General features: G+C 32.7%; 1 protein-coding gene across 1 annotated transcript; it reads right to left on the reverse strand.

Annotated features, from left to right (window-relative positions):
- Positions 1–278: 278 nt before the first annotated feature.
- LOC108906201 (roundabout homolog 1-like) lies at positions 279–23,843 on the reverse strand. Its single transcript, XM_023454721.1, has 7 exons — positions 23,804–23,843; positions 11,973–12,251; positions 10,146–11,726; positions 9,771–10,092; positions 9,073–9,712; positions 4,386–4,686; positions 279–1,726 (listed from the first exon to the last, which is right to left on the reverse strand). Exons 1-7 carry the CDS (start codon positions 23,841–23,843, stop codon positions 1,665–1,667), a joined length of 3,225 nt encoding a protein of 1,074 aa, XP_023310489.1. The 3' UTR covers positions 279–1,664.
- Between the last annotated feature and the right edge of the window lie 345 nt (positions 23,844–24,188).

Raw genomic sequence — 24,188 nt, forward strand, 5'->3', positions numbered from 1 at the left:
ACGTTGTCGGTGAAATTTGCGGACATCCTGTATGTCTAATGGAATGGTTTTGCACCGAGTACTGTGAAATCAAACGCACCTTTAGAAATGTATGGAACCTTTCAGTAAAGGTATTCTTATAACTCCATTTGGTTTGCTTTCTTTTAGTAGTTACGCGGACGGTAATAAGTCATACTAGTACTTGTCATTGATATTTTATTTTTAAATACTGTACATACATATGTTAACATAATTATACAATGGCACATTATTTATATAAAAATATTATGAGCATGTCTTTTAACACTAAAAGAAAATATAAATTAGAGGAAGACTTAAAACATTAAAAACAATTTTACATTAGTTATAGCAATATGAATCAGGTTTTGTACAAAATTAATTTTTAAAATACGTATTTATGATACAGCTGTAAACAGAACAGTGGATACATCCTTATATAAGTAGGTACTTACGCTTTATCATTTTAAACAGTATCAAAAAAAATTTCGATGCTACGTTATTCATAATCATAACTAAATCATAAAACAGTCAGTTAATAATAGTTACTACTTGTTTTAGAGCAAATGTCTTTCTACAACCAGTTTTGGAAAAGTATGTCTGGAAATATACATTATTTTGTGCTTTGCAGGTTATACATATATCCAATTTATGAAAAACGCTCATAATTTCAGATAAATTAACTCATAAAATTATTAGTCTAATATACGTACTCATTCAATGAAAATTAATTTTTTACTTCAATATTGAAACAATATCCTACATATTCACATAACAAGCAGGTCAAATTTTACTTAAAAATAAAGTGATTACACTAAACGCTACTATTTTTACAATCACATGTTTATACATTAAATGATATGTGATTTATACAACTGGATAGTGTAAATTATGTTCATATAATATTAATAATGGCAGAAAGGAATTGACTAATAATATGAACTTATACATAAATTATCACATAAAAGATATAAGTGGAAGATAGCCAATTCCTTATTGTAGTTTTCATTTTTACATTATTATTTAATGTGATAATTACTAAGTATATCAATTACTGGACGAACAATTTTTTTCCAAAATGAACATATTCGATACACTAAGAAAATCTTAAAAAATATTATGACTAGATAAAAGTAGTGAAACATATGAATACAGTGAAAGTCAACACATCAGTCTTTCTATTCATCTAGGGTTATTACTTATAACATAAGTCTGTAACATTATTTAAAGTTCAACTATAATCTACAAAATATATATCTTATTCAACTCAGCAAAATTCCTAATGTATCGATGTATTCCTATTTTCACTATAGGAATAACATATTTTATGAATGTCAAATTAATGAAATATTTAAGTATTTCCATTTTTTTCTTAGTTAAACCTACATTTATTCCATTAATTATCACTTACAGTCTTCTTCTTCAAATCCTTTCATTGTCCAAGCTCCATTTTTTGGAACGGGAAATATGTAATAGAACCGTGTAATAGGTTGGTAACAAAATAATAATTTGTTTCTGGTCTTTAAATTCTGTACCTCACCATGTTCACTTTATGTTTGTGGATGCAGATTGCAGACAGACCTAAATCAGAAATTTTGGCTTGATCAAAATATTATGCATAATATTCTGAACAATTGTCTTGCAGGAATTTGTCGCTGTTGTGAAATTTAAGGGTAGCTGCTTTGTCCTGACGTTGACATATTATTCTCTTCTTCAGATATCAATTGTTCTGTTAATGAAACAGTATTATTAGTATTTTTTAACCAGATAAATTTTCCAAATATGGATATTTATACAATACTATTATAATAATTCATTTTCATAACAGTCTCACAGAACAGTAATGTTAGGAACAAAAGAGCATTAGTATTACATAAACATACCACATTAGTAGCAATAGTATTACACAGAGATTTGCATAAAATCGGAACGGTTTAGAAGCTTTGGAATGAACCAGAACCAGTTGCATACCGGGGTTAGAATTAGGTTAGGTTAAGGTGACTCAAATTATAAAAAAGTTGCGTAATATTCAACAACAATCGTAACACGAAACAAAATATCATTCAAATGTTATTTATAGTAAATTATTTGTTAAAAATTGTCATTTTAAAAATTTGTAAGTAGGTACACTTAAGATGCGATAATCCCTTCTTTTTTTCTTGCGGATTGCATATATTGGTTTTTTTATATATGGTTAAAGGACAAAAAAGTTATTAATTCCACGATTAGTAACATTTTTATGGAATTTCATGTTCAACGACTACATTATTACATTTCAATTTTATTTTACACTTAGCTCATAATAGATTGATGCTCAATATGTCAACATTTTATTTCGTCCTTCATATAGTATCAATGGATTTGTATTTTTCTGTTTTTCATTATTTGGTCATAACCAAATAGAATGAAGAAACATAAGAAAGATAATGTTGACAATTGCATATCAAAATACAATGGAGAAAGGAAATCGGATTGTAATCATAGAGGTGTCATATGCTTGGAAACTGAATATCATTAAACCATCTTTATAAATAGAAAAATCCAGTTTTTTCATTATATAAATTTATATTTCTACATCTAATTTCAGGAAAAGTGTAAACAAAATTCTGCACAACTTTTTTTGTAATTTGCGTCACTCCATATAGTCCAATTAAATGGGCCTTTAAGTCGCAGTTTGGTGAACTTGCCTGAATTATTTTTGATGTAAGATAGCTTGAGATAAGTATATAATAACAATAAGCAACAGTAATTTTTTTTTCAACCCCTGGCCAGGGATTTTTCAAGATTACTCAAAAAGGATAAGAGCTAGAAAAAAGATTTCTTATAAAAGTTGTAGAGCATAAAATTCTACAAAAAAATGACATTTGACTTTTACTTGTACTAATAAAATTAACAGTTAGGGTGGCTAGAAATTAAGGAATGATTTCAGAAATTTAAGAAAATCATAACAAGCAGAAAAATGAATTAATTTTATAATTTTGTTTTCAATCTACTTTAAAAAATGTAAACTTTCTTTTCAGAGAAATAGATATATTTTTTAAATCTTAATAAAAAAGTTTTAATAATTTCAATTATTTAATTGTTAATTTTTATGATTTAACACTAAAACAATTTTTTTCTATGCCATTCCATTTCATTAAAATAATGAAAAATTACTTTCAAAATTTAAAAAGATAAAAAACCATGTTCGCTATGTGAAATCGTTTAACTTTTTTATTAAAAATTAAAAAATATGTCTATTTCCTTGAAAAGATAGTAGAGATTGAATATATACCTATATAAAATTCATTAATTTTTTTGCTTGTTATGATTTTTTAAATTTCTGAAATCAACCCTTAACTTCTAGTCTCCATAACTCTGTTAATTTTAATAGTCAATAGACCATTTTTATGTAGAATTTTCTGCTCTACAACTTTTATACTACCTCTTTTAAGTTATCTTGAAATATCCCTTATTTTATCTTTTTTCACCCCTGGCCGGGGATTGAAAAAAAAATTACTGTCACTTATTGTTATATATCTCAAACTAACTTATAGCAACAATTCAGGCAAGTTTACCAAAATTGCGATTTAAAGGCCCATTTAATAATTGGACTAGTATCCATAACAGTCTTCAATATAATCTCCCATTAAATAGCTGTATTATGTCCTTTTTTATATTTTTGGTTATTATTCTATATTTTCTTTTCTTTTGTGTTTGTGAGTTAAGAATATTTTTCTTACAATTTGATTCGTATGGCCATATAAATTGTGGTATCAGTTTTTTTTCCATTTCAAAAACTTTTTTTGTTCCACCGTCTTTTCTTTTCAAGATCCATACAAACTATTGCTTTTATAAATTTTGCCAGAATCTCCAAACTGAAATTTTTTTCGATAATCTACAACTAGCCCGATTTGATTAGTTATTAATACAAGGCGTTCAGATGCAAGCTTAGTATATTTTAGGCAACAATACTTTGAGGTTAGGTTTTCAGGTTCCCTAGTGCGATTTTTTGATGTACCTATTTTTTATTCTTCACAAAAAAATTACTCATCCACTAGAGTATCAAAATTGGCTAAAGTTTTATTTTCAAGAAAAATTGCAAAAATTGGAAGGAAGGAAACGTGTTTTTTTTTATAAAATAATTTCAAAAATTAAGTGATCTATTTACAAAAAAAAATCTGTTACGACTGGTATGCAGTAAGTTTTAATAAATAAATATATGCTTTTATAGTTCCGACTTTTTTTAAATAACTAATAAGATATTTATGAGGTAGCATATCGTTGAACTTTTTATTCAAATACAACGGGTAAAAAATGGTTATTATTTAAAGCATACTGTAAAAAATTTAATACACAATTTCAACCAATACAATTCATAACATTGTTATCAGTTCACAACATATTACCAGGCTCTGATCGTGTTGACCCATGGTAAACCTGCTTATGCGGTGTGAAGCTAGTCATAGACGGAGCTCCATTTCTCCATGATAGGCCTGGTGGTCCAACTCTGGCATAAATTGGTTGGCCAGATGGAGAGACTAGATCTGGAGGATTTTCTTGGGATGATTTCCGTTCTTTTTTGACTCTTTTAAGGGTGTGTGTTGGAGCAAAGTAAGAATCAGAATATACTTTTCGGTTGTAATAGCCACCATTCGATGATGGATATAGAGACTCTTCGTCTGCACTTATACCACAGTTGTTCCATACCTAAAAAGAAACATTGATAATTTAAGGAAAAATAAGTAAAAATACTTTTTCTTGTAACACTTATACAACTAGTAATATCAAAAAACAGTTGAATTTTGTGTTATTCATGTGTTTTTGATACAATTAGGTACAACTATATAAATTACACAGGACTTCAAATTCGTAATCAGCGACGCTAAAAACCCGCACTAACAATGTTCAGGTAAAAATATTGATTAGAAAAATGTGTGACTTAAAGGCTTCTTTGTAGGTGGTTTCCAACACTTATATATATATTATGTTATAAGTTATATATATGTATATGTTAAGTTATATTATGTTTTTTTGGTATGTTCGGATTCAGCATAAAAAATACACAAGTTTTATATAAGTAGGTACCTACTCATGTCTCTGGTACAGAACTTACTCTTTTGCGTGGCTGTGTAATTTAATATTCATTACACCATTTGAAATTACTTGTCTATTTCTGCTATACATATTTATGTTACAATTTTGATGGTTCTACAGTGCCCACCCTGATAATTTCAGAAAAATAAAAGAAAAATGTGTATACATATACCAAAGCAATTTTACCTAATTCTTATAAAATTAAATCTAAACTGCATTACCTCCTTTGAAATTCCCGCTACCAAATTTTAAAATTATAATTTAATCATGATATCAGCAGCAACCAACATTACATTCGGGCTGGCCCGTAGCCGTTGAACTAAGCGACGCCGTCCCTTGCCTGTTTATACGTACCTATGACTGAGAGACAGAGAGTAATAGGAAACGTAAGTCATTTACCAACTCAGAATATTTGCTCCACGACGGGCAAACCCGCATATGCCCGTCGAGTGATGTATCGGCTAAGGCCAGCTAAGGTTTTTTGCAAGCGATCGGAAATACACATATTATGTATATTTATTTGCTGTAATTTTGTTCTTTAAATGAATTTTTAAACAGAACAATTTTTCCCTGGAAAGGTATTCCAGAAAACAAATTTTAATAAATGAAATAATAAACCGTTTTATAATAATGTGTAAATCGAGTTAAAAAATAAATATCTACGGTGCCATGTTGAGTATTCTGTGATAATGAAAATTATAATTATTAAGTTTTTTTTTTAACTCGTTACTGTTAAACTGAATTAAGAATGATTGCGGAGAAATTTTCAATGTTTTAATAGATTCGAGTTTGTAAATATGGAAGTGATGTAAATTTTTAGGACTTTTAAAACCAATATTTATTTTTTCTTCAAATAATAAAGAAACTGTGACATAAAAAAACGTTTGTTTCATTTAATACATTTTTTGATTTTCAATCAGATTTTTATTTATTAAATTATAATATGAATATACATAAATTGCCTTACACACCGGGCAAGCCCTTTGGCTTCACTCGTATATTCCTCGAGTACTTACGTATCATCTTGCGATTTGTCATGTCGTTTGTTTATGTTTAACCTGGACAAGATTAGGGTTTCTAGTGGTGGTTTAGGCAAGTTTTTATTTTTTGATAGTTTGGAGTAAAGTAAAATAGCAAGTGAAATTCGCAAATTGGTGAGTGGCAATGTTAATGTATTGTTAATTTTTTAATTAGATAAAAAATTTAGTACGTTGACTTTCGATGATAAATTATTTATTTCAAAATTAAAACCTACTCCTGACATGAAAAATTTAACAAATAAAAACAATTGTGGAAGTAACGGATCATTTAGTAAAAATTGGTACAATAAATATGAGTGATTAACAGGCAGTGAAACTAAAACCAAATTATATTGGTAGAATTGCTTACTATGTAATGAAAAAAGTAAAACACCGTGGAACTATCTAGGATATTCAGATCTGAAACATATTAATGAATCCTTAAAAAAAAAAACAAGAGCGATCGAATTAACATACATATTCATCATTCAAATTTAAATTATAGGAAAAAAAAACACTCAAACTTTTCTTGATTGAGAATATTTTAATACATAATAAAGTCGTGGACGAAAATAGACATTGTAAAGCACTTTATTGATATGATTATTTACTTAGCTATACAAGAATAATATTTAAGGACCATAATGAATCAGATAATTCCATTAATCAAGGCAATTTTCGTGAGCTTGCAAACTTACTTTCAAGGTACGATAATAAATTTAGTGTTTTTAGAAAGTCTAGTTTTTAGCGGCCTTTCAAAAACTATTCAAAATGATTTAATAGAGAGCATCAATGGAGTAGCTAGCATCCGAAGTGATATTTTCTGAAATAAGAAATGCTCTATATTTCGCGGGGCAAGTACCCAAATGAAACAACGGATGTTAAATGCTTATCCCAGATATTAGTAATTTTTAGATATGTTCATTGTGGTAAAGTAGTTGAAAGATTTATGAGATTTTTTTATGTAAGCAAGGGGAAAAAGCTGCGGATCTTTTGTTAATAGAAAATTTTAAAAATTTTGATATAGGAAATAAATTAGTAGGCCAGTAGAGTGCAATTATTCCTATATGATATTAAGTTACATGAGAAAAAATATTTTGCCCGCCCATCTCAAAAAATCACGAGCCGTCATTGCGTATTATTTCTTAAAGCTTTAGCCAAATCGATATACTGAGTGGTAGTTTTCTCCGGTTACATATCCCTTTTAGAGATCAAAACTTTTACAGTGGTCGTATTTTTTTAAACGGGCAGCAACATTGGAAAAGTCGTTTTATTAAAAAAAATTGTGTCTTAAGAAAATTTCCTACAGAAAACCATTATTGAAAAAATGGAATTATTTGCAGGTCTGTATGTTTCGGTTTGCGTAGCAGTGTCACGGATTTAAAACTTTGAGTTCAGTAGGCGAAGAAAACAAAATGTTGATTGCTGTAGCTATCAGTTAATGTCAATATTGTCATTTGCTCTAAGTGACAGCGTATTGTTTTATTTTAGCGTATTTATTTTAGTACTAGAAAGGTAGGCAAATCCGCTGCAAGGACTTGACCTATCTCTCGGGCCTTCGGCCCTCGAGCCCCGCTGCGCGCGGCCTGAGCACCGCTTCGCGGTATATTCTCTGTGAGTTAGTTTAATAATATATAACATTTTTCAAAAAAAATGCGACCCGTCTGCGATTCGAACCTCGGACCTTCGCTTTGCAGTTGCGAGTTTTCAAAATGAGCTACGGTGATCTAACATTGGGTGGAGCCTGCACGGGCTATTTGAAACCTTAGGTCTCCGCGAATGTTAATAGAAAATTGAAAATGTTCAAACCAAATTTTATCGCCAAAGTAGCGTCACTGAAAAATCTGAACCGGTGCTTAACAGCAAAATATCGACCCGCGTGCTTCGAACGGCTGGGAAAACGCTTTACAAGACAAAATTTATTATGTACGACAGAAAAGTAACAATTTTTTTGCCGCGCGCGGGACTCGAACCCGCTGCGATAGTACCGGCTTTGACCCTGGCCCAGCTCAGTCGTCAGGCCTTGACCGCTCGGCTACCCCCACACACGTTAGTTGGTACTAAGAAGAATGCATGGCAACAAAAAAATAACAATTGTTTAATTCGTTCTACTCCAAAGTAACAATAGAAATGTGCGAAAATGAATTTGAAGGAGAAAACCTCCCTTCAGATGTGAAAAAAGGTGCATTAAGGGCCTTGGGGAAACTGTTGCCACAAAAATTGCGGCCGATATATGAAAAAGAATGTGCTTTCAAAAATGGAAAAGCGTAAGGATTAAGAATAGTGTAAGTGAAAAGATTTTCTGGCATATATTTTGGTGAAGTCAAGGAAAGTAAAGCTGTCAAAATGGCCCTATTACTCGATGCTAAAATCAACGTTGCTGGTTGATGAAAATTGTTACATTTCAAAATAAGTAAGTAAGTTCCAACAAATAACGCTTCGTAATGTGAGTTTAGTAAACGGATTGTGTCATGCGATGTTTAAGTGATGCTTCAGTCGACGACTATCAGTTATGAAGGTAACATTTTTATAAATATTTTATTCAATCATTTTAAAAATTTAGCTTTTACATTATAGGTTGTTGCAATAATGGGTTTGTTTGGGGCGTGCCAGTTCGATGAATCAAACAAGTTAGAAACATCTAATGTTAAGGATCGAAAATCGGTCTTAATTATCTCACTTATTGCTCACCAACTCAACTATCGACAAAAAAGTATATCATCCAATCTGTAGGAATAAATAGTTTGTATAATAGTCCTAAGAAAATTGCGATATTTTTCATGTTACAGAAATGTGTACCGGCCATTGTTTCCGTCAGTCTGCAGCCATAGTTTTGGCAAATTTTGGGGCTGACCTGATACCAGTCAAGCGTATAGAGATATGAAAGTCATATTTAGTGACTGAAGCTTCTACAGAAGACTCAGTAGTGTGAAAGGTTGAAGTATCTTCAAATTTAAATCTAATTGATTTATATGCTTACCATTCTTTTACTTCCAGCAACAAGAGTTGTTGTTGCGTATGGAGCAGGTGAAGTGGAACCACTATCCTTGCTACACATGTTCGTATCAACCTCAGCATAGTCAGCTATTTGAGAAGTTCTGTTTGAATCCGGTCCTAGGTTGGGGCTGGCATAATCTTGCACTTGCATGTTGGAATAATCTTTATAGCTTCTTCCGCTTATTGGGTAACACTTTTCCGAACTGTACTCCAATTTGTCTGGACGACTAAATTCACTTTGATGCAATGGATTTGAATGTAAATTCACACTGCCATGATGCAGAAAACCATTGCATTGAGATGTTATCCCGTTGCTAGTACATTCTTTCCTATGATAATCATTTGCAGTAAGTTTTGAATAATCTGGTACAGAAGCTGTATAATCTGGCAGACTTTCTTTTTCTAGCCATAAAGGAGTTTCATGTTTAGAAGCCATTGGAGTTGTTAAAACACCTCCATTAGAACGGCTGGGCGTCATTGTTTTCTTCGATAACAATTGTCTTCTTCGAACTAAAAACATTGCTCCAAAAAGAAAGACCATTACAGAAACCATACTAATCAGGAGTGCCATGAACCATGTTTCTGTTATAAACTCGCCTGATTGCATGTCTGCCCCAACTGGCCTAAAATATAATTAATTATGACAATAATTATAACAATGTAGAGAAAATAGTAACAAACCTCTGATTATTATCATCAGTTGGTCTAGTTGCTGGGTCAAGCCTTAATGTTGCAGGAGCACTGAATGGCCCTAATCCTATTCTAGTTGTCGCAGCTACTCTCACAAAATATGAAATTCCAGAGGACAGATTTCCTAAGAGTAAACTCGGCGTTTTACCAACACTAATTATTTCAGAAGAACTAGTTCCATTACTTTTAATTTCAACCTTGTACCCTTGAAGTTCTCCGTTTAAAGAAACTGTAGGTGGTGCTTTCCATTTTAAGTATACCGTGGTTGAATTGAGCAATAGGGCTTCCATGTTAGAAGGAGGTTCAGTTGGAACTACAATTTATGAAAACTTAATAAATGCATAATAGAGTACAGAAAATACTTACCATCCTCAAGGGTTTTTATTGTCTTGGAATTGGAAGGTTGCCCTTCAACAGTCTTGAAAAAAGGCACAAGGAAAAATTCATATTTAGACCACTTCGTTAGGTTATTCACAGTAAAACTTGAGGAACCACCAGTGTGCAATACAGTCAGCATACTGTAAGTTTTTGGTAGTTCAGGTGCACCATTAAGGCAAATGTAGTAAATGTACAATCCTTCAACATAAGTAGAATCTGACACAAGCCAAATTAGTTTAATGGATGTAGAAGTCACTGGTATTGCTTCAGAAAGTTTCACAATATCATTTGTGGTCACCAAATTGGCTCTAGCTTCACTCAATACAGTTACTTCTGGGTTACCCCAGTTTTGAGTGGAATCAGGTCCAACAATAACAGGTTCTGACAATTGCGACGGTGGTCCTAAGCCATGCGCATTTTCTGCACGTACCAGAAAAGTGTATGGCACATCAGGAGACAATAGATGTTGGGTATACGTTGGGCCTTGGATTCGACGAGCTACAACGGTCCAGGTTGGTGTAACACCCTCTTCCCTGCCAAACAGTTCAATTTGATAACCTAATAGGCTTGAAGAACCAATTTTATTATTTTGTCCCCAAGCTATGGTGACACTGCCTTCTGACTGATTTAAAGCGTGTGGTCTACTCGGCGGCCCTGGTAGCATAATTGGTTCTGGAGCTTTGAAGAAATTTATATTGGGATTTTTTGGGTTTTCGACTAGTAAATGTCCTGTCCATGTAGCTTTGCCACCACGCGACGAAGCTACACAGGTATAAGCGCCCGAATCTTCCTTTTGTAATTTGGAAATTTCTACTCTACCAGGGTTAGTCATATTAATACGTGACGTAGATGCAACAGGTACTCCTTCTTTGTACCAGGAAATAACAGGTTTCGGGTTACCATTCGCTTCACATGTTAAATATGCCACCGAATCTATTGGCAGCGTTTGATTGCTAGGTCCGCGGATTATAACGGGTGGAGGACGGTCCTCTTTAGATGTAACTGTAAGTCTAGTTCTTGTCGATGCGGAACCAGCTACGTTAATTGCGGAACATATCACCACTGTGCCTGAATTCTGGACTTGGGCATCTTTAAGAATCAATGTGGATTGACCTTCTGAGGATGTGAAGGCCTCGAAGTTGCCAAGAGACGATCCTGCATACACTAATGCCCTGTCGCCCTCAAATGACCAGAAAATAAAAGGCTTCGGATTTCCCGTAACACTGCAGTGAAAACTGACTTCTTGACCAACTTCTACGGTTTGGGCGAGAGGTCTAGTAGTAAATGTAGGTGATGCGTGGACAGTTAACACCGAGGATGCTGAAACAGCTCCAGCAAAGTTATCCGCGTCGCAAGTGTATCGCCCTTGATCGAGTAAAGTTACTTGTTCCAGGCGTAGAGTGCGGTCTTCCAAAACTCTTACTCTTCCTAACGGCATCGTACCACCGGGTGCGGTTCTGCGCCACAGGACATCAGGAACTGGATCACCGCCAACTGCACAAGAAAATTCAACAGTTGATCCTACCAATGCTGTGATGTCTTCAGGAGGACGGACCATAAACGGTTTTACTGAAAAAAAAAACATGATCAAGAAGTGGTAGTTTTGATGCGATAAATATTTGTAGGTTTTAATAGGGAAATACTGTTATCAAACAAAATTTGGAGATTTTAGCAGTTGCCATTCTACAGGTCTGGTCATATTTTTATTATAAAAAAACGCCATAAGAAGTGCGCAAAGCCTGCAGTTCTAAGCTCTCCTTGACTATTGGTTTATTGTCTAAAATAGTTAATGTAAACAATGTGTTTGGAACTTACCATAAACTTTTAAAATGGCAACGGCGGACTCTCTGATACCCGCTGTATTTTTGGCAACACACTGATATCGGCCATCATCAGAGGTTTTAGTGTCAGTTATGGCTAGATTGAACCCATCAACCAACTTTAATCGACCATCAATCGTTAACGTTTGGCCGTCCTTCCGCCATATCACTTGAGGATCAGGTGTGCCTTTTGGTGGAGAACATTCCATGACAATGTCTTCCCCTGCAGCTACTCTAGTACTTTGTGGTTCGAAACGGAACTCATCTCGGAGAACTGAAAATAAAACGAGTTGTTATGAACTTATAATCCAAAATTGCAATATTTGTAAAGTTCTGCAATCTGGTTTGTTTTGAAGAACCACAACATTTTTAATTTTATTACTTAAATTCTTATTTTCTATATCAAGAGATGGACTACAATGAAGGAAAGTAAAATACGACTGAATTAGTACCGATAAGGATACCTACTACTAAATCTGTAATAATTGATCAAGTTTTACATCATATAATTGATAACAAAAATTTAAATATTGTTCCATTAAAAGGTAGTGCTAAAAATTAAATGAGGAGGTAATGTGAAAAATAAATATTTTCCATGACCAAAAAACTGTTCCATCGGTTTTAATTTTGGAGATAGGACAATTTGCTTAAATTTTTAATCGAAAATCCTTGAACTCTCATTTTACTCTGTTGTTACAACCAATCAAAATTTACAATCTATCAAAAAACTTTGGGTATATACTATGTGTGTGCCATTAAAAATATATACCAAAATGGTTATAATATAATATGTACAAATTTCGAGAAAAAAATGTATAGCTTTTTTTAATTAAAATATGTTCATTTGTTTTTATTAGTTTCCTCAGAAATGTAAAAGTTTTTGCATCACTGAGTCACTCATTAAATAGTTATTTGTATTAAAGTTCGATTATAATCTTACAGGGTTGCTTTTCTAGCATAAAGAGAGAATTCATAAAAATTAGGAGTTTATAAAAAATATTTTATTTTCTTTGTATACAAGATGCGTTTTAACAAAAGGGCTATCTGACAATCTTGAGCCTAAAAATATGATGATATGTATGGCCAAATATACCTTAGTCCAAATTATACTTTAGTTTAATCTGAAAAAAGAATCACAAATGTGCAAATATATCGAAATATGTCTGACGTAGATTAATGAAACTTGAGCGAAATAAAGATAAAAATTTACTTACTTTGTTACAATTATATTAACCAATACTGGGTATATTGGGAGATACCATTACTAAGAATCTCAGAATATCGATGTAATTGAGTAAATTTGATAAGTTCTTTTGTTTCGCAATTGTATTTTGTTTTCGATTTTTTTTTTGTTTAAAGTAAACTTCAATCACCCATTTACATAAAACGAAAATAATTCTAAATATATGTTTTCAGTTTTTAAAGGTAATTTTAAAAATGCAATTGTTAAAAACTTGAAAAATTCGGTGGCATAGCTCAACAGTAAAAGAAATATGTTTTGATTTACCTAAATAATACGGTGAAACTAGCGCCCTCTAGAAGCAACGTCAAAATAAGCTTCAAATTCGTAATTCTCACACCAAAAAACCCAACACTACCAATTTTCAAAGTCACGGTATCAAAACTTTCTCAATTATTGAGAAATTTCAGAATAAAATTTAAACCTTGAACATCCTGTATTTCTTAAACCAGCGACATTCGTATAAGACATGATGAGCTCAAACATAATATTTTGGTGTTTAGTATCTCCAGCTTAGTGTTGACCCATTCTTTCTGACACCCTGTACTGTACATGATTTACAAATTCACGACTGTTAAAGACCGTAACTGGATGAAGTTCAATGTAAACAGTTACTGGATGTAGAAACACTAATTGAAAATCTGCCGTTATTAACGAATTGTAACCTGGAATTGGCTTGGTTCACTTTATTTTCTCTATGTGAAATAAGAAAGTATGAGAGATAATGATTGTAAATAATAGATCTTTCATTGTACCTTTTCAACCTTATGATGGAAAAATTCCGCAAATATCAATGTGGACGTATTAGAGCACCCAGATAAGTTAATAAGTTCCTGATTAACCCAATAAAGGGTTTAAAAGGTTTTGATAGCTATGAAATGGTTTTACAGAGTTAATTAGATAAGTGAGTTTTCAGTAGTACGTTCATCTGCATCATGCAGTAATTCGATTTCCGGTGTATTCATAGACAAATAATTTTAAAAACGTTTTTACGTAATCATTGCCCCCATGTTATATAAACTCAATTTTATCCGATGCAATTACCTATTTATGGAAGTTGTCTAGTCTAGCACATATTTGTTTGTGATCCATTTCCTCTTATTAAATGAACTTTAAATGCAATATATACACAATAAAAAATAATAATACCATATAATAGAGTGTAAAAGTATAAAAGCTATTTCAATAGAGTGGAAAGTTCATTTCGAGTTCATTTATTTCGTTAAAGCGAGTTTGGTTAATATACGTATCGATTTAACCATTACAAACCTCGTTCTATATTGCATACACACTTTAGTCGGTCTTTATTTAAGCCTTACAGTTCTACTTTAAGTCTTTTAGTACGTTATGGAGAAGAATGGGCCATTATATTAATTTTTATCATAATAGTTATAATATCCTGAAATAAATCTTTTTCCTTCAGTATTTTACGTCATATATTAAGAAAAATGTTTGTGTATAAACATGTATACGCAAACGCTTTGGTTTTGAGATCCAGGGTATTAAAGTTAAAGGAAAGAATATGTCTTTTTAAGTCATATTATGATGTCATGGATTTTTAAAATAAGAGGGTGTACTAGTGTCAAAATGTAAATTCATTTGTATATACAAGGTGCGTTCCAAAATAAACAGGACTTTTTAAAAATAGGTATTTCTAGTGAGGCATTCATTCATCGAAAAGGTAGATCATTCACTGATATAATGTCAAAATTTCATGACATTTGAACGAATAGAAGCGGAGTTATTGCATCTAGAGTGACAGTATCGGTAGAAAAATGAGCATCGAACAAAGAGCTAATATTAAGTTTTGTTTAAAACAAATTTTTACCGAAACATTTCAATTGATGAACCAAGTTTATGGTGATGGTTGTTTATTCCGTGGCAGTGTTCATGAGTGATATACGCCGTTTAAAGACGTCCATGAGAACATAAATGATGAGCAACGTGTTGGCCAACCGAAATCCGTGATCACCGCAGATTCCATAAAACTGTGCTGAAGACAATGTTGATTAGTTTCATTCATGCGCAATTCTATCTTGGCGTTTTGAATTGGTGCATCGTAATCGTCGTTTTCGACCAGAATATCGCGTAGAAGGAAGCTGGCGTTCGTTGCACGACATCTCATCGATCGATTGAAACTTGTGACCGATTTTTTAACGAAAAATCGCATTTTAACAGTCAACCACCCCCTGTATTCACTTGATTTGACATCGTGCAACTGTTACGTTTTCGAATAAATGCATTTGCCGATGAAAAGAAAGCGTTTTGTGTATTTGTGTCGACATGCTTTTAGATCTTGTAAATTGCTGTGTTGAGTCGGAAGGTGGTATTTTGAATAAAATAAATCAGTTTTGCCAAAAAAACTTTCTGTTTTTCCCATTTTTAAAAAGTTCTGTTTACTTTGGACCGCACCTTGTAGTTGCTGCTAAAGATGTCATAGTCGCAAGTTATTTATGACAACAACAAATAAATAAAACAAGTAAAGGAATGTAGTTTTTTCACAATTTGAAATAAATTATATTTTTTAAGTGATTACAATTATATATGAAGTGGAATTCATCTTTTTGTTTATCCTCTGCATACCAAATGAGAAAACTAAAAATTTTATGTAGAGGATGGACCAATTTCACTACTTTCGATTTGCAACAAAAATAGCGAAAACAACACATTGAAATCTCGATTCCTTTTTTATGATTAACTTTTTTAGTTGGGACACCTTATATATTTTTCGATTTATGAAATCTGCGTAACGTTTCCTTTCAATTAATATATGATACATGATATTTACACACAAAAAAATTGAGGGTATCTTATCACAACAAATTTTTTTTTTGTAATTCAACAGTTTTATAATATAGTTTCAAATACATTAGATACATCAATAGCACATTTAATTGTATCGTAACACAGTTCAGTTGTTTTCACAGCTAAACTTTCGTCGAATTACTGGTAAGTTATAACAGAAACACAATTTTGCGGTTAATAATATTTTTATTTCGCATTATGCCCTTTATTCCAGAACAAGATGCCTTCATAGTAATGGCTTTTCGAAGAGGAATTCGAAATGAAGACGGATCATGGACATACTCTTTACAATCTTGCATTGAACACATTCTTAAATCGGATATTTGCCATTGTCAAATGATTTGAAACCAAACACTGTATTTTCAAAGGATAGTCTACAGGCAGACCAATTGTACTTACAGAAAATGTCATCGATAGTATACAGCAACGAATAAATTGTCCTACAAAGTCCATATTAAAGTTGTTTGCTAAAATAGGTAATTTTGTTTTGTCGTTTATATTTGTTTTGTCGTTCATATTAGGGTTATCAGTTTGAATATGACATAAAACTTTAAAAAACAAATATAGGCATATAGGGCCTATATTTTTATACGAAACTATAAAAGCTGAAAGATATCGAATACTTATTTTAGAGCAGTTTTTAGCAGAGTTACATGGTGATACAAGTAGGTTACTTTCAACAAGCTGGGGCAACAGCACATACTGCAAGAGCAACAAGTCAATTTTTTGAAGAATTTTATGATAATATAATCGACCGATTAGTCAAGGGTTGTGGCCAGCGAAGTCACCTGGTCTAATTCCTTTAGATTATTATTTGTTTGGACATTGAAAAAGACTATTTTCAAAACAGCAATGCACAACATTGAAGAATTAGAAGCAGCAATTATTCTAGAAATTAATAATATAACAGAACAGCAACTGCAAAATGTGTGAAAATATCGCAAGAGAGTAAATTTGTGCATAGCTAGTGAAGGACATCATTTTGAACATAATATATAATGTTTTTATCCCAAATATGGCAATGCAGTTTGCTAATTTATGAATATGAACTTACTTTAGATGACAGCCAAGAGCAATGGGTTGTAAATTAATATAACTTTTTCGTAAAGCGTAATTTATATTTTATCTACAATAAAAAGTAAGTAGGTCTATGTTTGTTTTACTCTGTACTTAGATACAAATAATAAAAATTGCTTTTATACTAAAAATTTGCAATTTATTCATTAACAAGTGAAGTTCGATAGTTTCTCCTTTTAATAAAATAAAGTAATAAAACATTTCAACGAAAAAACAAAAATATGTTTCGGAAGTAACCCCTTCAACCACTCCACTGAGGTTTAGGGATTTTCATTTTATTACTAACCGTGAATTGTTGGTTAACTATGCTCGACGATCACGTGGCTTATAAACATTTACGAAGGCTCTGTATATGCGATATCCAATGGCGGCGCGCCAGGTGATGCAAGTGACGCACCGCTTCACCCAAAATTTCTGTTGGTTGTGCAATTTAAAATTATTTTTAATAATAATAATAATATCTCTACTCCTCATTCTAATTACGAGAATTAGCCCTGAAGTCGGAGACCTGTGCGGGAGAGGAGGCGGCATATTATTATTAAGTAGGCCGTATTTGCGCCCAGGAACCACTTATGTTGGTAGGCCCTAACCACCATTCAGTGCAGGAATGAGGGGAACCTGGAAAACCTCATTAATTAGGGGGGTGGTCAAACGCCAACCGGTGCCAATCTCTCACATTGACCCAAGCCAACATTCTTCCACCCTACCATACCTGCACAGAGGGTGCCAATCCTCCGTACAAGCATAGCTAATCTACGGTCTACCAGCCGCGGGATTCGAAACCCGGGCAGATCGACACATCGATTTAAGTACTGACGCCTTAAACCGTGCGGCTATCGACCGTGTAACATTATATAAATTTTATAGTTTAGGTATAATTCTATATTGAAAATGTATTGTGTTTGTTTGTGTTATACGCAGAAATAAACAGAATAGTTGCGCGGTGAACGGCTTCTAAAAAAACATTGCCTGCGTTGAACGCGAACATCAACCTCGTATGTACCACACAACGTATAGTATAAGCAAGTGATGCAGATCGAAATCAGTATGTATTTCGCTTCTCTTCGTAGCGTTGTCATGGCAACGAGCAACGAGGCGGCCAACACGTGAGTAAACTACGGCGTGGGGGAAAGAGTCACGCGGAAATTGAAGCAGCAGTATTGTCATCACCCATCGCCTGCCTTTAACTTTAATCAGTTTATACGATACGTCGCCCAGTGCACGATTGTAACGGTTCTTTGTTAATATTTGTTTTGTATCAATAATTGTAGAAATGTTTCCTATGTATGATCCAGTATGTATTTTATTGGAAACGCCATTTTCTGGATGGAAAATTGAGGACGTTCGGAAGTTTCGGAATGAATGGTATTCGGAGTAAGTGGTTGCGTGGAAGAGTTTATTTAAAAAAAAATTCTGTATGCCGTGTTTGATTGTGGGTATATGTATAGTTGGGCGTGTGGAATAACCAGGGATTTAACAATTTTGGGAACGTCACGCGAGGCTGTCGTAACCACGAAGCTTCTTTGGAACATACATGTATACGGTGTGCGTTAATGTTCACATAAGTCCACGAGCCGAACTAATATTTCTATTTTTTATAAAATCTAAATGAAAATCCTTCTCGCGAACGTCAGGTTTTCGGTAATATTGCAAATGCTTCATTTAAAGCCGTTTGACATTGAAAATTTTTGCCTGCGGCGATTTTTTTCCATTTTAGTCGATCAATGAATATGCTTCACACATTTTCAATGTCACGAGCCGCCACTGTATCCAGATTTATTAAAGACGTTTTTCGGCTACAGATAATTATTTTTTGATAGTTGTAACATATTAAAGTGATATTTTTCAATAAAATAAGCTGACTATATTTAACCTTGTTTAGAATTCTATTTTCGATGTGTTAAAGGGCTATTGGGTATCATTTTAGCTAGAATTTTGTTTTTATTTTTACATTCCGTAAACCCAACACCTTGCACGTGCCATAGATTATAATATAGAGATTAATTAAATACATTGCTGGAAGTGTGTATAATGGTGGGGACGGCATAAAAGGGAAATGAAAACTGTTGATTGATATATCAGTCAATTCATCCCAATCTTGTAGTAACTATCTCAATTTCCGAACATATCCTGCGTCAGTTTCCCCTCGTAGAATTGATTTTAAATTCAACTCTAGTCACTTTAGAACAAATCTCTGGTGTAATCGGCGGTGCAGCTCGGTAGGGCTTCTCCTATTAAGAATTAACATCACAAATGCGAAGTAATTATGAATTCGTTCGTAAAATATGCGATTGTTGCGAAATTGCTCATACGCAACACAAGGATATAAGATTCTGAAGGTTCGCCGTATTATAAAATGAAATCGAATTAAGGGGTTTCAGAGATAATTGACAATTCTGGCATGTATGGGATAATCGACTTTTACTTATTACGAAGCATATTTTATAGAAATTCAATTTTCCTTTCTCATTACTTTCATGGCTTTAATTAAAACGGCGTCTAAGTTCTTATTGGCGAGGTTGATAGAGGATGTAATATTGATAATCTAGGTTCAGTTAAGCCAATATAACCATTTCTACAAGGGGACGGTAGTCATATTTAATATTTGTGTTTCAATGCATTTTTTATACAGTGATTTATTAAGAATGGCAAAACTCGAATCTGGAAATACTAGCGACTAATATTTAAGGATTGGCCTTAAACAAGAATTTCTGATTCAATTTGGCGTAGCTCATACACCAGGGATTTTTTTCCCTGTATAACTGATGTAACAACAAATGGGACCACTTTCAATCTAAAATAAGGAAAGTACTAATTTATTTGACAATTAAATCTATGTCAGTCACTAACAAGTGCAGTCAGATATGAGACAGGCATAGATTTCACTATTTGTTGTCGTTGCTGTCGTTGTTGTAGTTGAACTTACCTTTCGTTTTAACTAATTTTTAAATTTTTTAAATTTTATTTATTGTTGTTGACTGCAAGTTGTACTATAAACAATAGTTAATAGTTTGTAAAATAATCATTTTCAAGTTCAGGGAATGATATGACACATAACCCCACTAATTATACATATGTCATTTCTGAGTTATGTCAAAAATCAACGAAGTACATAAAACAATTGAAATTATTTCAACCTTTTCCGGAATTTGTGTATTTATTTTTTTTCTCATAAAAACTGCTAATATCGTTTTAATATGAACCAACCTTTGTTCTATTCTATTATTTTCTAATCTTAAAATGGGAGGCGGTTAATTAAAGGTAAAAATCTGCAGCATTCGTATATAAATGAGTAGAAGAAATTCGACGCCACCGGATATTCCGGAAATTGTGTCACTACTTTTTACTCCTAGTGGTATTTTTGAGGAAAACGAATTCTTTTATGTTTATTTCTATTTATAAAATCTACCATTCTCGAGTTATAACTTTTTTTTATTTATACCTACTGCCGTCATTAAACGTCACTTTAATTAAAGTTAAAATATCTCTAGAACTGTTCACTCAATCAAGAAGTTTTATTAGAAACGTAATTTTCAATAAAGTGCCAACAAAATCACTGATGATCTTCTACAATGATTTTTTTCTGCAAGTATGATTTCAATTACAATTTTAGGAATTCATGCGAAATTGGTAAAAATCAGTGGCGTAGAAATTTTTGCATCTTTCTTGACTCGAAACTACAGCAAAATGAAAAATTTGGAAATGTGGAAGGGGTCCGAATTTGATTTTGCTTAACGGCCCAAATTTTGACGTTCCTCCCGCTGTTCAATTTTTTCAATGACAAACTAAAACATTAATAATACTAAGTTTTCAAGCCAAAACCAAACGTCAAATACCAGAATTTTGATGTTTATTCATATATGTTCATTTGTTTTCTGCTACTGAATGAGTCAAAAAAAATCTGTTTTATATGAAATTTTTCTGTATAATTTAGTAATTATCTAAATAAGAATGATACAGAGAATTTTCCGATTTCGTTGAATAATTTTTAACCACAGGTAAATAGCATTAAATATATACAGGGTGATTCAGTTATGTCATTAATTCTAAGGGAAGATAGGAAAAAAATAAAAAAAAACAAAAACCAAATAAAAAAAATATTTTCAAATAATTATTTAAAAAGGTTTATCGAGAGTGAATCTTGACCTAATGTATTATTCGGTCACTAACCTAGCTTTTATTGCGTTTTCAATCCGTAGCGAACGACAAATAATAAACATATCTTTTTACCTAGACATTATGAATGAATAAGACATTTTTTTACATTTTAAATATTAATAATTATTTATTTGATAATAAAATCAAATATATAAGGATAATAATTGTTTTTGAATGTCAGGTTATTACAATTTAGTATTCTTAATATTGTTAACGTTTTCACTATGTTTTATAAGTAATTGAATATGAGTTTTGAGTATTATGTTCAATTTGTAGTACGTATACCTAGTGACATTGCTTTTCAAAGAATAGCATGGTACGTACCTATTTAAGACGCCAATACGGCTAAAAAAATACACTCATTCATCCGTCCATAGCACTTTGTTAATACAGTTGGGATCCGCTGCAGTTTGATTTTGAAACCAAGCAAAATTCAAGACTACTCGGGAAATCAGCTGTTACGCTTCAATTAGTTTTTTTCGATTTTCTGTTTTTATTACGCTTTCCGAATACGTGGTTAAAATTAATGACATTGTAACTGAATCACCTTTTATAGACCGCAGGTAATTGTTTCTTATAATATCATCAGTCGATGATTAAACTAAAGTAAAAGTATAATAGCTACTAATAAAATATGTACTTTTGAAGAAAAATTTGAAAACAATTTTTCACAAAATGTATTACCAGAATTTCATTTTAGTTTAAAAGTTGAGTTTCAGTATGCTGTATGAAATAGTGGAAAAAATATACATACAAGGTACCTACTTTTTGAAGGGGCTATAAAAAATATGAATTTTTTCAATATGATCCTGGAATTATGAGTTTTTATATCAGGACTATTATTGGATTTCATTCATATACCAAAAATAAATTAATTTCAAATGGTTCAAAATTTATAGTCAAAATAAGTTTTAGTAAAAATCAGAAATTTCCCTTTGCACTTGTTTAAACAAGGCCTATGCTTATATTCAAAAGGACTCCGTACAATCCTTATGAAAGTGGCTTTCGTCTATTTTTTTTTAAACTTTGCTATGAGATAGTTCTAATCACGTGGATCAAAAGTCTCAATGGGCACAAAGTCTGAAAGTCCTTCGTTCGGGACCTACGGCCCCTGAAAGTTGAATTTTTCCTCCCTTATGCTACAGCAATGATGCTCTTTTGTAAAATTACATTACAATAATAGTAAATGGACCTTACCCGATCGATTAGAGATGTTTACAACTTGTGATTCCGATCGGAAGTAGCCTATCACGGGAATCGGCATGACGTCAACTTCAAAGATCATTTAGAGCTCAAAAAACGCATTTTAGAAAAAAATGTTTTAAAGTTTCACACTTTTCGGTGTTGAATCGAAATCCGCAATAAAAAAATATACTATTTTACTTGAAAAAAACTGATTCCCGGTTCAAATAGGCTACTTCCGGTCGAAACCGGAAGTTGGAAACATCTCAAATGAATCGGCCAAGGTCCATTTACTATGAATGTAATGTAGTTTTACCAAAAAGAATTGTATTCTTACTTTGCAGCGTAAGAGGAAAAAGTTAATATTTCAGGAGTCGAAGGTCCAAAACAAAGGACTTTTCAAAGTTTGTGCCCATTGAGACTTTTGATCTACGCGATCAGAACCATGACATAGCAAAGTTTTTTAAAAAATAGTCGAAATCCAGTTTTCATAAGGATTGTGCGGGGTCATTTTGTCCGTTTAAGTGGCCATTTCATATTCACCTAACTTGCCCTACCCCGCCACTGCATTAAATCGGCGTTGGATTTTAACTTTTAAGTCTCATGACAACACACGAATTCAAATATATACTACGCCACCTTGTCCATTCCATTTCATCAATAACTTCTTCGCATTCAAGAATTAATGATGATTGCTATAATTACTGTTGCTAATAACAGTTTTATTTTCGTCGGAGGTAGTTTTTTCACGCTGCTAACTAATGATGAGGCATTTGGAAACACCCGGGGAAGTGCTTAGTGCAAGTGTCAGAATTCTCACGATGTGCACGATACCTTGCGATCTTGCAAACAGTACAAGGATATTATAAGAACTGAAAGAGAAATGAGCAAGGTAACGGGAAGATATCGATTCACTTTACTAAATTGGATAGTTATAAGGAAAATTGCACTCGTTAAATGATAACGCGGGGTGCGTTTTAATTCCTATACCTGCGTGTAAAATCTAAATGGTAAAAAAATAATGTCTTTAATGCGGTAGCGTAGTCGGTCGAGCATGCGGTGGCAAGCATTTGTCGGTCAGACTTCCTATTCTGGTCCGGGTTCGATCCCTGGCGTCGGCACTGGCATTGTCGATGGATAATGGGTGTTTGTCCGCGTTTTTTTCAAGTGTAACCCCCTTCCGCACAGCCTTTGGCTTTGGATTTGGGGGTTGTTTCTTTTCTGTGGTGTATTTTATGTTTTATGTTTATGATGCAAATAAAATGTAGGCGTTTAAAATTATATTACCATTTAAATTCTGTCACGTGATCAAGAACACATTGTGATGTCATTCAGCGCCACCGAGAACACAACCTGGTATTTACTATGCTTAAGTTGTTGGGACTTCTTGAACTTGTCGTTCATCTTCTCGATTCCCGATCACACTAAATGACGTCACGAATTAACGTGGCAGCATCTAAAAAATTTATTTTACTCGCCAAATTTTAATAATTATTTATTAACAACCTTTAAGATATTTCTAATATTTTCAATACATAAAGTTATATGTACCTATATGTTATTTCTAGACATTTAAATATATACTCGTATGTAGTGGCTTCTGAAATGAGTACGTTCTATGGGCACGGAAATGAGCAACTGATGGTATAAATGATTCTGTTTTCGAGAAAATTATTTTTAAGAATATTAACCATAAATGTAAGCCGACTGTGCATCGTGTGCACGTGCGTTGTGTGTTCCAATATTAGT

Source organism: Anoplophora glabripennis, unplaced genomic scaffold, assembly GCF_000390285.2.
Source record: "Anoplophora glabripennis isolate ALB-LARVAE unplaced genomic scaffold, Agla_2.0 scaffold331, whole genome shotgun sequence".
Lineage (NCBI taxonomy): Eukaryota > Metazoa > Arthropoda > Insecta > Coleoptera > Cerambycidae > Anoplophora > Anoplophora glabripennis.